Source organism: Musca domestica, unplaced genomic scaffold (genome assembly GCF_030504385.1).
Source record: "Musca domestica strain aabys unplaced genomic scaffold, Musca_domestica.polishedcontigs.V.1.1 10, whole genome shotgun sequence".
Taxonomy (NCBI): Eukaryota; Metazoa; Arthropoda; class Insecta; order Diptera; family Muscidae; genus Musca; species Musca domestica.
Genome location: NW_026712115.1, coordinates 13,496,270 through 13,512,140, shown reverse-complemented (window position 1 = coordinate 13,512,140; position 15,871 = coordinate 13,496,270). Strand labels below are relative to the sequence as shown.

At 35.0% G+C, this 15,871-nt stretch overlaps 2 protein-coding genes across 2 annotated transcripts in view; one reads left to right on the top strand and one right to left on the bottom strand.

Annotated features, from left to right (window-relative positions):
* LOC101891836 (high affinity cAMP-specific and IBMX-insensitive 3',5'-cyclic phosphodiesterase 8) overlaps window positions 1-15,871 on the bottom strand; it is an 83,207-nt gene that overhangs the window by 45,347 nt on the left and 21,989 nt on the right. The window lies entirely within an intron of this gene.
* Window positions 10,878-14,374, top strand: LOC131804258 (uncharacterized). Its single transcript, XM_059126845.1, has 7 exons — window positions 10,878-11,579; window positions 11,652-11,773; window positions 11,831-11,971; window positions 12,031-12,243; window positions 12,315-12,665; window positions 12,719-12,878; window positions 12,945-14,374. The coding sequence occupies exons 1-7, from the start codon at window positions 11,276-11,278 to the stop codon at window positions 13,415-13,417; spliced, it is 1,764 nt and encodes a 587-aa protein (XP_058982828.1). The 5' UTR covers window positions 10,878-11,275; the 3' UTR covers window positions 13,418-14,374.

Below are 15,871 nucleotides of genomic sequence, written 5' to 3'. Positions count from 1 at the left end.
CTTTCATATGACAATAATTCGTCCAATGAGAACTCAAAATGCAAAATACATTGGGACTGCAATCCGTGAAATACCGACTATAAAGGACGCAAAATAGTAGAGCGAATTCCTTCCAGAAATTTTTCCTAAGCATTCAAGATACCTTTCATCGCTTTGGCAGGTCATGATATGGGTCATAACCCCCGATAACGGAACAACCCGATTTCAAGTATACATTTTACATTTTAACCATATTTTTCGTACTAATTTTTCGCCTTATGCTGATAATTAAAAAAAAACATCCTTGCAAGAAATGATCAAGTTTTAGTATCACCATTTTTAAGGTATTTTCCAATTTTTTTGGCCCTTATTTGACATCTTTGTTTCTAAGGGGGAAGAAAACCTCTTCTCATAAAATTTTTATTTTTCGGTAAAGGGCCCATCTTAGTCTTGAGGCTACATGGGGTAAAAACCCTGGGGTAGAAAACCATCTTACAGATAATTATCCACATAGGCATATTTAACTATAGTCCCCACATTAGCATACCCCCAAGTCCACTTTCCCAGCCAATGTGTGGTCAGAAAAGAAAATTTGGTATTCTATTGAATTTGTAACCCCCAAGAGAATATTGGTTTTGGACGTAGATTTGGGATTTACGTCTATATGAAATAAACTCCGAAATGTCAATCTAGGAATCATTCAGTCGGAAATTGTGGCAGAAACATGAAAAAAATAGGAAATTAGAAAATAACACGAGACCGAACATTTCTTTAATTGTCATTGAATTACACTACGATGAAAAATGTGGACTTTATTGGATCTCCACCGCACAATTTAAATGACAAACAATTAATGTCCATCTTACAGTAATCGGAGCAAAAGAGCAATTTTTCTAGCTATTCTGACAACATTCTGCAAGTATAAGGTGGACAAAATTAAATACCACGCAGGACGGGATTTTAAACGTTGGAAATACAAATACGAAATTATAGATCATTTGAATGAAAATGTTAAGGTTATAACAATAATAAAAATTGAGCTGAATTTTCACATTGGGCTATTATAGATGTTCTTTATTATAAAGGTATTTAACACAAAAATTAATTTCTATTTAGTCATGGAGTCATTACTTATAATCAAAATTGGAGTCATTATAATGGAGTCATTACTTATAATGAAAATTGTGCCGCTATGATTTATTATGCTTTAAAAAATACGCATTAAAGACTAAAAGTACGGGCCGGCAACGCGGACCGGGTCAGCTAATCTATATATATAAAAATCAATTGTTGTTTGTTGGTAACGGAATCAGTTGAAAACGGCTGGACCGATTTGCATAATTTTTTGTACAAACGTTCGTCATACCCCGAGTTAGGTTTTAAAAGAAAAAAAATATTGACCAAGCCTCCTTTAACGCCGACTATTACGATTTATCTAAAATCTTTATATTTGCCAAAATAGTGAAGATATCGGTTTGAAAATCGCGTAAAAATGTGAAATTTGAACATTTTCATTTTGACTTTTAAAATGTACAATAGTAATGTTTTATATTGCATATTTTTTCCATTTTGACTTACTATTTTCAAATGTACACGTGTTTTTTTTTTTTTTTTTGAATTTTAATATGATGTGTAGGTTTTTTGGGTAGTATAAAGCGACAACGGATAAAACTGTTATTTCTAGATTTTATGTATTCATTGGGTAATACGAATAATATTATTTCAGAAGAGAATAAGATATGAAAATTCTAAAATCTTTCTTTTTCTTTTTTCAATTCTTTCTTTTTATACCCTACAACACTATGTGTTGGGGGTATTATAAGTTTGATTGGGCCAGAATTTATGTAACACCTCGAAATATTGGTTTCCCATATAGGAAAGTATATATGGATCTTCCTATCTCGCCGAGCTGAGTCGATCTAGCTATGTATGTCCGTCCGTCCGTCTGTCCATGTTAATTTGTAATCACGCTACAGGTCGCAATTATGGCCCGATCTTCACGAAATTTAGAATGTAGGTGGGGTTAAGGTCAGAATAGAACCCTATTCTTTTTGGAGATGATCGCATAATATTTAGGGGTTGAAATGGACCAAAATCTGAAAAAATTCCTGATTTTGCAGTTGCTCTACAGGTCGCAATTAAAAAATTGCATAAAAATATCTCTCTAAAGATGAAAATATTGATTTTGTAATATTTTCTCATATTTTTTCAATTTTGTCATATTTTTGGCATATTTTCATTTTGAATTAAACATTTGGTAATATTTCTACAGCTAACACAACTAAGTAGTTAGGATATCAGGATATCATATACAGATCGCATTTATGGCCCGATCCTTATGAAATTTTGCATAGGGATAAGATGAGGGTCAGAATAGAAGCCTACTCTTTTTGGAGATGATCGCCATATATTTAGGGATTGAAATGGACAAAAAAACTGCAAAATTGTCAGCAACTCTTAATTATCGCCCGATCCTCACCCGCATTTGAATGGAGGTTACCGGACATTGCAAAAGCCAAATAGTTTTGGATGGCCATCCAAAAATATTCAATGTGTGAAATAGTTTGCCAACTTTTGTAGACAAAATACGAAAATACCCATTCCAGTGTCTTTTTGGAGAATTCACAAATACAGGAAAGACGCACTTCTGACTATTTCGTTAAGGCTGATTTCGTTGAAGAATATAGTCAAATGTCTGTATCTCATATAGATGCGTTTCAGTCAAAAACCAATAATAAATGTTAATCTTTTGCCACTTCTGAGAGATTAAAGGTCTTTGGGAAATATTGGTTCCAGATCTAGGAAGACCATTTACGTGCAACATCTACCAATAAATTGGAAATGAGCAAATTAGTTAAAGTTGCTATTATTCGAAAATTAGAGAACGAAACCTGATGGTTTTCTTTTATTATTTGTCACAATATCTTGTGGAATTCTGTCGAGTATTTCGCCTAATAAACTGTATCATTTATTATAGTGTTGTAGGGTATTCAACGGTCGGCCCCGCTCGACTGTAGCTTTTGCTTACTTGTTTCTATATTGAAGTGTACATTTCTTATTGTTTTCAATTCCTAATGAATAATATTAAAACATGAAATGAGTGCGCAATAAGATGTTAAATGGCGATCTTTCATGTATAAATATAAATAAATATGAAAATTATAAATAAATATGAAAATTACCGAAAAAGCGTTTTTGGGATCATTTCAAAAAGTGGACCTGCTTCTTTCATATGACAATAATTCGTCCAATAAGAACTCAAAATGCAAAATACGTTGGGACTACAATCAGTGAAATGCCGACTATAAAGGACGCAAAATTGTAGAGCGAATTCCTTCCAGAAATTCTTCCTAAACATTCAAGATACCTTTAATCGCTTTGGCAGGTCATGATGTGTGTCATAACCCCCGATAACGGAACAACGCGATTTCAAGTACATTCTACATTTTAACCTTATGTTGATAATTTAAGAAAAAAAAACATCCTTGCAAAAAATGATCACGTTTTGGTATCACCATCAAATGATTTAAGGTATTTTCGGGGTCTTGGCTACTTCTTCGATTTTTTGGCCCTTATTTGACATCTTTGTTTCTAGAGGGAAGAAAACCTCTTCTCATAAAATTTTTGATTTTCGGAAAAGGGACCATCTCAGTCTCGACGCTACCTGGTGTAAAAAACCCTGGGGTAGAAAACCTTCTTACAGATAATTATCCACATAGGAATTTATTTAAGTATAGTCCCCACATTAGTATACCCCCAAGTCCAATTTCCCAATCAATGTGTGGTCAGAAAAGAAAATTTGGTATTCTATTGAATTTGTAACCCCCAAGAGAATTTTAGTTGGGAACGTAGATTTGGGATGCACGTCTATATGAAATAAACTCCGAAATGTCAATCTGGGACTCCTTCAGTCGGAAATTGTGGCAGAAACATAAAAAATACGAAATTAGAAAGTAAGGGGGACCGAAAATTTTTTTAATCGTCATTGAATTATACTATGATGAAAAATGCGGACTTTATTGGATCTCCACCGCACAATTTAAATGACAAAAAAATTAATGCCAATCTAACGGTAATCGGAGCAAAAAATTAATTTTTTGGCTATTCTGACAACATTCTGCCTTCATACGTGAGGTGGACAAAACTAAATACCACGTAGTACAGGATTTTAAATGTTGGAAATACAAATTCCAAATTATAGATCATTTGAATGGAAATATTAAGCTTTTTACAATACAAAATTGAGCTGAATTTTCACATCGGACTATTATAGATGTTTTTTATCACATGGGTATTTAACACAAAAATTTTTTTCTATTTATATATATATATATAGAAACCGATTTTAAGTATATTTTACATTTTAACAATATTTTCCATACTAACTTCAGTAAATGTCGCTATTTTGAGAAAAAGCCATCCTTGCAAAAACTGATCCCGTTTTGGTATAACCATCAGATGATTTAAGCTATTTTCGGTGTCTTGACCACTTTTTTCGTTTTTCGGTCCTTATTTGGCATCTGTGTTTCTAAGGTGGTAGAAAACCTTTTTTTCATATTCAATTTTCGGAATAGGGCCCATCTTGGTCTTGACCACATCCATATTCTGATTTAGCTAAAATATTTTATTCAGGCTATTCCGGTCTTACATCTTACAGGTAATTGTGCAGGTAGGCATTTATTTAAGTATAGTCCCTACATTAAGTGCGCCTCTAAGTCTACTTTCCTAACCAATGTGTGGTCAGAAAAGAAAATTTTGTATTCTATTTAATTTGTAAACCTCAAGAGAAGATTGGTTAGGAACGTAGAATAGGGTGTACTATATGAAATAAACTGCGATATGTCAAACTAGGACTCATTAGTCGGAAATTGTAGCAGAAACATGAACAAAATTACGAATATTAGAAAGTAACACGGAAAATATGGACTTTATGGGGTCCCCAACGACAATTTAAAGGACAACAAGTAAAAAAGCAGTAAGTTCGGCCGGGACGAACTTTGAATACCCTCCACCATTTGGAACGAATTAGAAAATTTTCAAAAAAATAAAATCCAATAAAAATTCTTTTAAAATCTTTAAAATATCTAATATAGGAAGGTGCCGATATATGGGGGGATATACGATATTGTGGACCTATAAAGACAAATCTATGTCTGCGTGTGAAGTACTCACAAGGAACTCCGTGTGTGGATTTTCAGACAATACGATTGGAAAATGTGGCTTAAATCATCAAAATACCGAATATCGCGGGGTACCGTTATATGGGAGCTATACGTTATCGTTAACCTATATAGAGAATTCTCTGTCGGTGGGTAAAGTGCTCACAAAGAACCCCTTGTGACCATTCCGTTGAAAAATATGGCTAAAAACATCAAAATACCGAATATCGGGGGTACCGTTATATGAGGCCTATACAATATCGTGGATCTATATAGATAATTCTCTGCCGAGGTATAAAGTACCCACAAGGAACTCCTTGTGTGGATTTTCAGACAATTCCGATGAAAAATTTGGGTCAAATCATAAAATACCGAATATCGGGAGGTACCGTTATATGGGGGATATACGATATCGTGGACCTGTATAGACAATTCTCTCTCAGGGGGTGAAGTACTCACAAGGAACTACTTGTGTTAATTTTAAGACAATTCCATTGAAAAGCGTGGCTAACATCATCAAAATACCGAATATCGGAGATTACAGTTATATGGGGGATATACGATATCGTGGACCTATATAGACACTTCATTTTGAGGAGGTAAAATGCCCACAAGAGACTCATTTTGTGGATTTTCAGACAATTCTGTTGAAAAATGTGGGTAAAATCATCAAAATACCCAATTTCGGGGATACCGTTATATGGGGGCTATACGATATTGGGGACCTATATAGATAATTCTCTGCCGAGGTATAAAGTACCCACAAGGAACTCCTTGTGTGGATTTTCAGACAATTCCGTTGAAAAATGTGGGTAAAATCATCAAAATACCGAATATCGGGGGGTACCGTTATATGGGGGCTATACGATATTGTGGACCTATATAGATAATTCTCTGCCGAGGTACAAAGTACCCACAAGGAACTCTTTGTGTGGATTTTCGGATAATTCCGTTGAAAAATGTGGGTAAAATCATCAAAATACCGAACATCGGGGGGTACCGTTATATGGGGGCTATACGATATCGTGGACCTATATGAACAATTCTCTGCCGAGGTATAAAGTACCCACAAGGAACTCCTTGTGTGGATTTTCAGACAATTCCGTTGAAAAATGTGGGTAAAATCATCAAAATACCGAATATCGGGGGGTACCGTTATATGGGGGCTATACGATATTGTGGACCTATATAGATAATTCTTTGCCGAGGTACAAAGTACCCACAAGGAACTCCTTGTGTGGATTTTCAGACAATTCCGTTGAAAAATGTGGGTAAAATCATCAAAATACCGAACATCGGGGGTTACCGTTATATGGGGGCTATACGATATTGTGGACCTACATAAATAATTCTCTGCCGAGGTATAAAGTACCCACAAGGAACTCCTTGTGTGGATTTTCAGACAATTCCGTTGAAAAATGTGGGTAAAATCATCAAAATACCGAATATTGGGAGGTACCGTTACATGGGGGCTATACGATATCGTAGACCTATATGGACAATTCTCTGCCGAGGAATAAAGTACCCACAAGGAACTCCTTGTGTGGATTTTCAGATAATTCCGTTAAAAATGTGGGTAAAATCAGCAAAATACCGAATATCGGGGGGTACCGTTATATGGGGGCTATACGATATTGTGGACCTATATAGATAATTCTCTGCCGAGGTATAAAGTTCCCACAAGGAACTCCTTGTGTGGATTTTCAGACAATTCCGTTGAAAAATGTGGGTAAAATCATCCAAATACCAAATATCGGGGGGTACCGTTATGTGGGGGCTATACGATATTGTGGACCTATATAAATAATTCTCTGCCGAGGTATAAATTACCCACAAGGAACTCCTTGTGTGGATTTTCAGATAATTCCGTTGAAAAATGTGGGTAAAATCATCAAAATACCGAATATCGGGGGGTACCGTTACATGGGGGCTATACGATATCGTGGACCTATATGAACAATTCTCTGCCGAGGTATAAAGTTCCCACAAGGAACTCCTTGTGTGGATTTTCAGACAATTCCGTTGAAAAATGTGGGTAAAATCATCCAAATACCAAATATCGGGGGGTACCGTTATGTGGGGGCTATACGATATTGTGGACCTATATAAATAATTCTCTGCCGAGGTATAAAGTACCCACAAGGAACTCCTTGTGTGGATTTTCAGACAATTCCGTTGACAAATGTGGGTAAAATCATCAAAATACCGAATATCTGGGGGTACCGTTATATGGGGGCTATACGATATCGTGGACCGATATAGCCCATCTTCGAACTTGACCTGCCTGCAGACAAAAGAAAGATCTGTGCAAAATTTTAGCTTCCTATCTTAATTCGTTTAGACTGTAGCGTGATTACAACAGACGGACAGATGGACAGACGGACGGACAGGGCTAAATCGTCTTAGAATTTTACGCTGATCAAGAATATATATACTTTGTTGGGTCTAAAATGATTATTTCGATGAGTTACAAACGGAATGACGAACTTAATATACCCTCCATACCTTTTTTGGTGGAGGGTATAAAAAATAATAATCCCTATCCTATGGTAATGGGTGTAAAAGAGTAATTATCTTTGACTATTCTGAAATCATTCTGCCCTTAATTATGAGGTGCACAAAACTAAATACCACGCAGCACGGTACTCTAAACGTTGGAAATACGAATTCCAAATTACAGCCCATTTGAATGGAATATGTTGCTAGGCTCCTTACAATGCCAAAAATTGTGCTGAGTTCTCACATAGGGCTATTATAAATTTTCTATATCATAACACTCAAATTAAAGCCTATGGCTGAAAAATAAGATCAGGTTATTCAAAATATCTAACACCGACGGTGGGTGAACATCTCTTATATTTATTTCTATTTAGAAATTACTGTGGAGTCATTACTCATTATAAAAATTGTGACTTATAGTCAGATCTGTGATTTATTGTGCTTCAAAAAATATGCATTAAAGACTAAAAGTACGGGCCGGCAAGGCGGACCGGGTCAGCTAGTTATTTATAAATAAGGTGAATAGTACTGGACCAAGATGGCTCCCCTGTGAAACTTTACAAGATAGTGGAATTGTATATGATTAGCGCTTTCAAATTTAACTATTTGAATTTGGCCTGTTAGGTATGAGTTTATCTACTTCAATAAAAAAGACTGAAACCAATTTTGTAACAATAATTTTAAATTGACTTTATCAAAAGCTTTGCTGAAGTCGGTGTATCTGCAATCCGTCTGATATTTTCTTTTAAACCCATAGAACGATATTTATGGAATAAATGTTGGTATTTCGATAAAATAGATGACACCTCAAATGAAAATAAGTCGGTGATTATTCCTTCAAACAATTTTGGAATACTATTTAGTTTAGCAATGCCTCTATAATTACAGGCCTCATTTCTATTTCCTGATTTGTAAAGGAGGGCAATATGCGACTCTTTCCACTTTGCTGGAACGTCACATGAGGTAAGAGATTTGTTAAATATAATGCATAGTAGGAGTGCTAAGTTATCCGCACAATGTTTCAAGATACAAGCCGGAATACCATCCGACCCAGGTGTAGTTACATTTTGTAGACTTTTGAGGTTATTTAGAACGACTGAAACATCAAGGTTTTTTTACATTTGTTGAGTTATACATAGAAGTAGTAAATGGATATTTAAATGAGATGTCATGTGTTTTACTACAGCATTTGCTTTTAAAGGAGGCAAATATATTTGCGACACCAATCCAACTTCAACATTTATTACTCCTCGTTGTAGGCTTTTAAATCTGATATAGCTTTGTCTATTTGGATTATACGAATAATTCCTTGTTTATTTCACAGACAAAGCAATGCCGTTGCCCTTAAATGTAAAACTGAAGAAATCACTTGGAGCTATACCAAAAATATTAACTTATTTAAGAAAACCAGTTGCATTTTAGTTAAAGTTACTCATAGTAATAGTTAACAGTATAGGTATTTCTCCCTAACTTCTTTGACCGTGTCAGAGTGTATACTATTCAGTCCTACTTGAAAGACCAGTTAATTTAGAGGCTCGCTGTTATACTTTTATACCTCTTTCTTTCTCTCGATCATAAAGGCCTTTTTATGTGTCTGGGAGAAGGCATGGCATCGACAGCGTTTTATTATGCTGTCGTTTCGGTATGATATTGCCTGCTCATGTAGATGATGATCAACAAGTGTCATTGTTGTTCTATGAACGCCGTTCTGACAGGTCTGAATATACAAGGTAGGGCAAAAGTAATCCTTCTATCAGAAAATGCTATAAATTTTACGATTGGGCACCAATGTCAGTTCTGTTTTGATAATTTTGTAGTAAACACATGCGAAATACACGTTAATAAACAATGTTACGCTACACTGCTCCAGAACGCGGAATATTGGTGACTATTTTATCACCACCAAGGAGAAGATGATTTTTATCAAAAATAATCATGAGTGATGATGCCCATTTCCATCTTAGCGGGTTATAAATTTACGCTTCTGGGGCATTGAAATTCGCGAGTAACCCGCGAAGAGCCAGAATTTTTTTCTTCTAAGACGGTTTCTGTGAATGGTGAGTGTGATGAGTTGGGATTGAAAAACATGTGGTTCCAACAGGAAGCTGCACAATCAATATGCTGAAGGATGCATTTCCCGGTCGCCTAATCTCCCGTTTTGCGATTTGCACTGACAAGCAAGATCGCCTGATTTGATCGCTCCAAACTCCCTTTGTGGGAGTTTTTGAGGTCGCGGATTTATGTCAACAAGCCTCAGACTCTTTCAGTTCTAAAAGACAATATCCGTCAAGAATGTGAGGACCTATCGCCGGAAGTTTTGGTCAAAGTGATGGAAAATTTAATAACAGCCAAAAAAAAACATCGTCACCTTGTACCATTTTAGGCACATTTTCCACGGTATATTTTCCAACTATGGTATTTAGAGTTAGTAATGGGTTCTGGCCCCGGTATCTGAACATTGTATATATGGTCCATGTTTTACTATAGCCGTCATATAATGGTACCTTTTCTAACGAATTTGTCTAACGTTCGGTATCTCTAGTTCGTAATGGGCCTAGCTTCGGTGGCAGAATATGTTTTAAATAGCTCCACGTTTTGCAATAGCCCCCATAAAACGGTACCTACCGATATTCGAATATTGAATCCGAATTACTTTTATTGATAAATGATTTTTTTACATTTGGTCACCAGAGACTACAAAACAAGCATCCAAAATTTTTTTTATCCCCTCCACCATACTATGGAGGGTATATTAACTTTGTCATTCCGTTTGTAACTCCTCGAAATACTCATGTCAGACCCAACAAAGTATATATATTCTTGATCAGCGTAAAATTTTATGTCGATTTAGCAATGTCCATCTGTCCGTCTGTTGTAATCACGCTATCTTCGAACGAATGGGGATAGAAGGCTAAAATTTTGCACACATGTTTATTTTTCCAGTAGGCAGATTAAGTTCGTAAACGGGCCATGTAGGTCTACGTTATCGTATAGCCCCCATATAACGTTACCTCCCGATATTCGGTATTTTGATGATTTTAGCGACATTAGTCACCGGAATTGTTTCAAATTTGGTATTTGAAGTTCGTAATGGATACTACAGCCTATGACAGATAATTGTCTATGCAGGTCCAGGTCTTCGTATAGGTCCCATATATCAGTACCTCCCTATATCCCTATTTTCACGAGTTTGAGTACAAAACCCACCGAAATTGTTTTAGATATCGTACACTGAGGGAAAAATCCCGTTGCGAAATCAAGCACGTATGTTGTCATTTTCGCAACGACCCGTTGTTATATTTTTCAACAACGGCTGTTGGTGAATTGTGCACGAACGTGCTCAAATTGACACCGAGACGTGGTCAACTTTCGGTACCAACAACAGCCGTGCTTAATTTGTCCACCGATGTGCTCAAAATGACAACTTTGCGTTTTTAATATTGGTAATTGCAGCCGATTACACACGAGTAAAAAATGACAACGGTGGTGCATGATTCACACACTGTCGTTGTCAATATGACACCGGTCGTGTATGAATTATGCACCACCACCTGCATAATGATGCACCACCGTTGTTACTTTGTACACCGACGTGCATGAATCGTACACGATCGTTGCCATTTTAGCAACTACCGTGTATGAATCATGCACCACCGTTGTCATTTTTTTTACTCGTGTGCAATCGGCTGCATATTTACCATTTTTTCCGTGTTATTGAAAGAGAAAGGACGCATTGTGCAAAAAATTTATTGAAAATGAATAATAATTCGCAAGATCCTCAAAATATCATTGGTGAGTTGTTAGAAATCGATGGCAATATTGTTGTGGTTCGCGATACAAACCATTGCAGCAGTCAAGATGCGGAAAACAATGAGGACGATTATATGTTAAGGGAGTTCTTAAAAGGAATAAATATGGAGTCGCTTTTTGAACAATTAAAAGGTAAGTAAATAAAAATGAATTTTTCAGTTAATCAGTGTAATTAACAAAGAATTTTCTTTTTTGTTCTTTTAGCATCACATGTAACATTTCGCAGCTTGCAGTACTTGAAAAAAGAAGATTTAAAGGAAGCAGTGCCACCATTGGGACTGCGTGTTGAATTCAGAGAAAAGCTCTTTGCTTGGAAAAAACGAAAGGTACGTATTATTTGTTTTACAGAGTTGAACTCAGTATTAATATTGTCATAACAATAGCTCGGGATTGATGACGAAACTATGTCAGTTCCATCTAAAATAGGTGAATGGTGGAAACGCAACGAGACACCTGCAAGTACTCCTGGTACTCCCGACACTACAGGTTCGAACTGCTCAAAAGCCAAAGGAATTTTGTCAGAGGTAAGGTAAGAGTAATATTTGTGTAAGCATAGTTAATGTAGTTTTTTTATTTAATATAGGATCTAACGGAATTGTTAACACATACCTCGAAGGGGAAACTAGCGCTTGAATGTAGTAGCGTTAATAAGAAATTAAGTGACGAGCAAAGAGATGATATAATTAATATAATTATTGAAGATATTTTAACCAACAATGTTACTCTTTACACTCAAGACTATATGCGCATATTGGATGAAATTTGTTCCGTTTTTCCTCTTGAAAACGAAATGAGGGTAAGATTAACAATATAAACAACGTATCTGATTATGTAGTTTCTTAACTTATAATATGTCTTTATTTTTAGGATTATTATTACATTTCAAGAAAAGGAAAGAACAACGCAAGCGGAAAACTTTATGCCAAGTATAGAAACAAGAAGTCCAAAAGAATAAAGCTTTTGATTTCCGAGCCTAGCACAAGCAAAGCAGCAACTCACACATCTCCTAATTTTTGTAACAAAGATGTTCCCGAAATTGATGAATCAGTTGAAAATTCATTGAAAGCTTCCTTACTAAGAGAATGTAATGATTGGGGATCGATCTGCGAAAAATGGAAAAGATCTTTTAACATACGGCAAAGAGATATAAAAAATTTAAGTAGCCATACATTTCTCCTTGAATGGACGAAGTTGTCCGATGCAAGAGCTTCAGAATTGGTAAGTAGCCATGAGCTATTTATTTGTATATGGATACTAATGTTTCGTTTTAGGTCAACATTGATTTCGATATTATGTATCCACAGAAAGGCAATCTTCTACTTTCTAAATGGGACCAATTTAAGAAAAAAATTTACAATTATTATGGGAAAAATATTCATAACGAACATTGCAAACAACTCTTCGCAAATGTTTTGACGGCAAGCAGCATAGGTAAATTTTAATTCCTGATTTATCATAAACATTAAAAGTAATATTTATTTTATATTTCGGTTGCAGATGCTCAAGATTATATATACGCAATACTGTTGAATTCAGTTTTACCATCACCTGCTAGGTTTAAATGTGGAAACGGTAAATTACGAAAAAAAGTAACAATAGCTGATTCGCAGGAAAGTTTCGTACTGCGACTACCGACAATTAACGATTATAAAAGGCAAATTGATACAGTCACTGAAAAGTATTACAATGCTGGATTAACTATACAGCCATTTATAATTGTGGAGGGTTTGTCCGATTTCAATATAAAAGGTTTTTATGTTTTTTTTAACCACAATTTGTTAAAATTTCAATCGTTCCTCGAATGTTTAGATACATGTTTTAAAATTTTTCATGCACTTTCTTTAAAATATCCAAATGCCTGCCAAATTCCATGGATTTTTATCCAAAAATATTTTTATGAAATTAATACTGTATATGATATAAAATCAGTTAATTTGACTTCACTTATTAATTTCTGCAACAATAATTAAAGTACAATTCAAAATGTATATTTGCTTTCGTTGCCGTAAGCATTTTGATAAGGCAAATCTTTTAATAGCTCATTTGAAAACAGACCATTTAATGTCCACTAAATTTTTAAAAGTACAATGCGTTCAGGACAACTGTAAGCAAACATTTACAAAATTTACAAAAACGTAAGCCAGTTTTAAATTACCAAAATTGCAAAGTGTCTGATGACATTTTTTTTAAGGGAACTAGGTATAAAAAAAACTATTATTTAGCAACAAATAATGCCGCAATTGAACTTTTCAAAATTAAACATTTAATAATTGAAAATGAAAATGTTTACATTTTATGTAACCAAGTAAAAGTTAAAAACTTTGATTATCATTTACAATCGTATGAAGTTGGTTCTCTGAATGAGGATACAATTTTTTTAATACCAATTTTAGATTTTATTACTTACCCATTTCACTTATATCCTATGAATAATGGAAAAGTTTATTTCAGATTTAAGTTAATTTAATTTGTTTCTATACATTGAATATATGTAATTCGAATTGTTTTGTTAAATCAAATATGTATTTATATTGAATTTATGTAATTGGTTTCGTTAAATAAAATACTTTTCAAAAAATTTCGTTTCTTCTACTAAGGGTATAAAATGGAAAAGGAACGGATATCAAAAAATGACCACCATTGATTTCAATCTGACAACGGGCGTTGACAATCCGACAACGGAGCGTTGACAATCTGACAACGAAGCGTTGACGATCTGACAACGAAGCGTTGACAATCTGACAACGGGGCGTGCTCGAAATGACCACGTATGTGCTCATTTCATGCACATCTGTTGTTGAAATCGTTGCCAAAATCTCGGTGTCAAAATGACAACGGCGTGCTCATTTTGACACCAAACGTGGTTGATACACTATCATACACGGATGTGGTCATTTCATACACGGATGTTGTCATTTTTTCTCTGGGTGTATTTAAAGTTCGTAATGGATGCTAAAGCCTGTGAAAAAAATTGTTTCGAATTTCAGATTCCCTTGTTTAAACTTTCGGATTCCCTTGTTTAAACTTACACAAGTACAGTTTGGTATTTTAAATAACTATTTAGAAACTTGCAAACTGCTCAGAGAAAATACTCATTACAAATCGTGTTACCAACTCATTATTTTAAACAGGGGAATTCCCTCGAAATAAGTATTTTTAGGTCTCTAAAAATCGTTTTAATTGGTAACTATTTACCGACTTCGGTCACTAAAAGTCGTTAGCTAAATACGTATTTATCGATTGTGCGCCCACAGTTGAAGTTTTGCATCTATTAACCAATTCATATCATGTTCGTACGTGCCCATAAAATTATTCAATTTGTCAATGCTTTGACCTGTTGCAACATTGAAACTCAATGTAGACCAAACCGTGCTTAACCTTCAATCAGTCCAATGATCCCGACAGTGTAATGTGCACACATAATGGTTGATAGGCCAATTAGTATTTTGACCATGGTCGAATACAAATAAAACCTACTACATGGAGTGACAACTTTTAATAAACCATTTAAAATCCGAACGTTTAGCCAGGCATTCAAACAACAAAACAATGCAAAACCAACAACAATAGCACCGCCAAAATGTACGTGTCCGCAGTTGTCAATATTTTGGCACGGCAGCAATTACCACGGCAGGGGGAGAGACTTGCGAAATGTGATTGCAATGAGCTTTGTAAAATATAATTCCACAATTCAGTCGTCTTCGAATTGCGTTTCTAAAAATGATATAAACAATTGAATAAATCTGCATATACGGTCACTGTAACCCACTTCTCTCCATAGCAAATTAGTTGTCTAAATTATGCAGTAATAACGCAATCCTAATGTACGTATATCTTCTCAAGTCTTTTTTACAAATATCACTCATACATAAATGTGTACATGTGTATGTAAATTGTAATCAAAATTGTTCCTTTATAATTACAAAAGAGTTTCAACTTGAAAGTTTTACATTTTAGTCCAATAGTATTCAAGCAATTTTCACAATTTCGGGAAATTGAGCATTTAAAACTTACAGCATATATGTCGAATGTTTTTTGTTGAAGCGACGATTAGAACACATCACAGTTTATTCCCCCAACAAACGTACCCTTATTTGCATTATAATTACAATATTTATTTGAACTCTGGTCCCTTAATTATGCTTGTCCCTGCTTCGGTCCGTTCATCTGTCTTCACAATTTGTTAAAAACAAAATACATTTGTTAAACACAAAAATACAAGTCTGGTCACTGTGGGATTTCCAAATGGGTTTGGATTATCAAAATAAGTGGTCTAGTGGCATTTTCGATTCTCTTTCGGAATATGGGCACCTTGACCATTTCCCACGGGGGGCTCAAAACCAATTTCTCGTGAGATTTGCCATATGAAATACAAGTCTGACCACTGTGGGATTTCCAGATGAATTTGGTTTATCAAAATAAGT

Bases quoted from the DNA above. Each gene is read 5' to 3' on its own strand.
- LOC131804258 (XM_059126845.1), top strand. From the start codon at position 11,276: ATGAATCATGCACCACCGTTGTCATTTTTTTTACTCGTGTGCAATCGG. The intron at 11,774-11,830 runs GTACGTATTATT...TCATAACAATAG, and splicing joins TTGCTTGGAAAAAACGAAAG to CTCGGGATTGATGACGAAAC. The intron at 12,666-12,718 runs GTAAGTAGCCAT...GTTTCGTTTTAG, and splicing joins ATGCAAGAGCTTCAGAATTG to GTCAACATTGATTTCGATAT.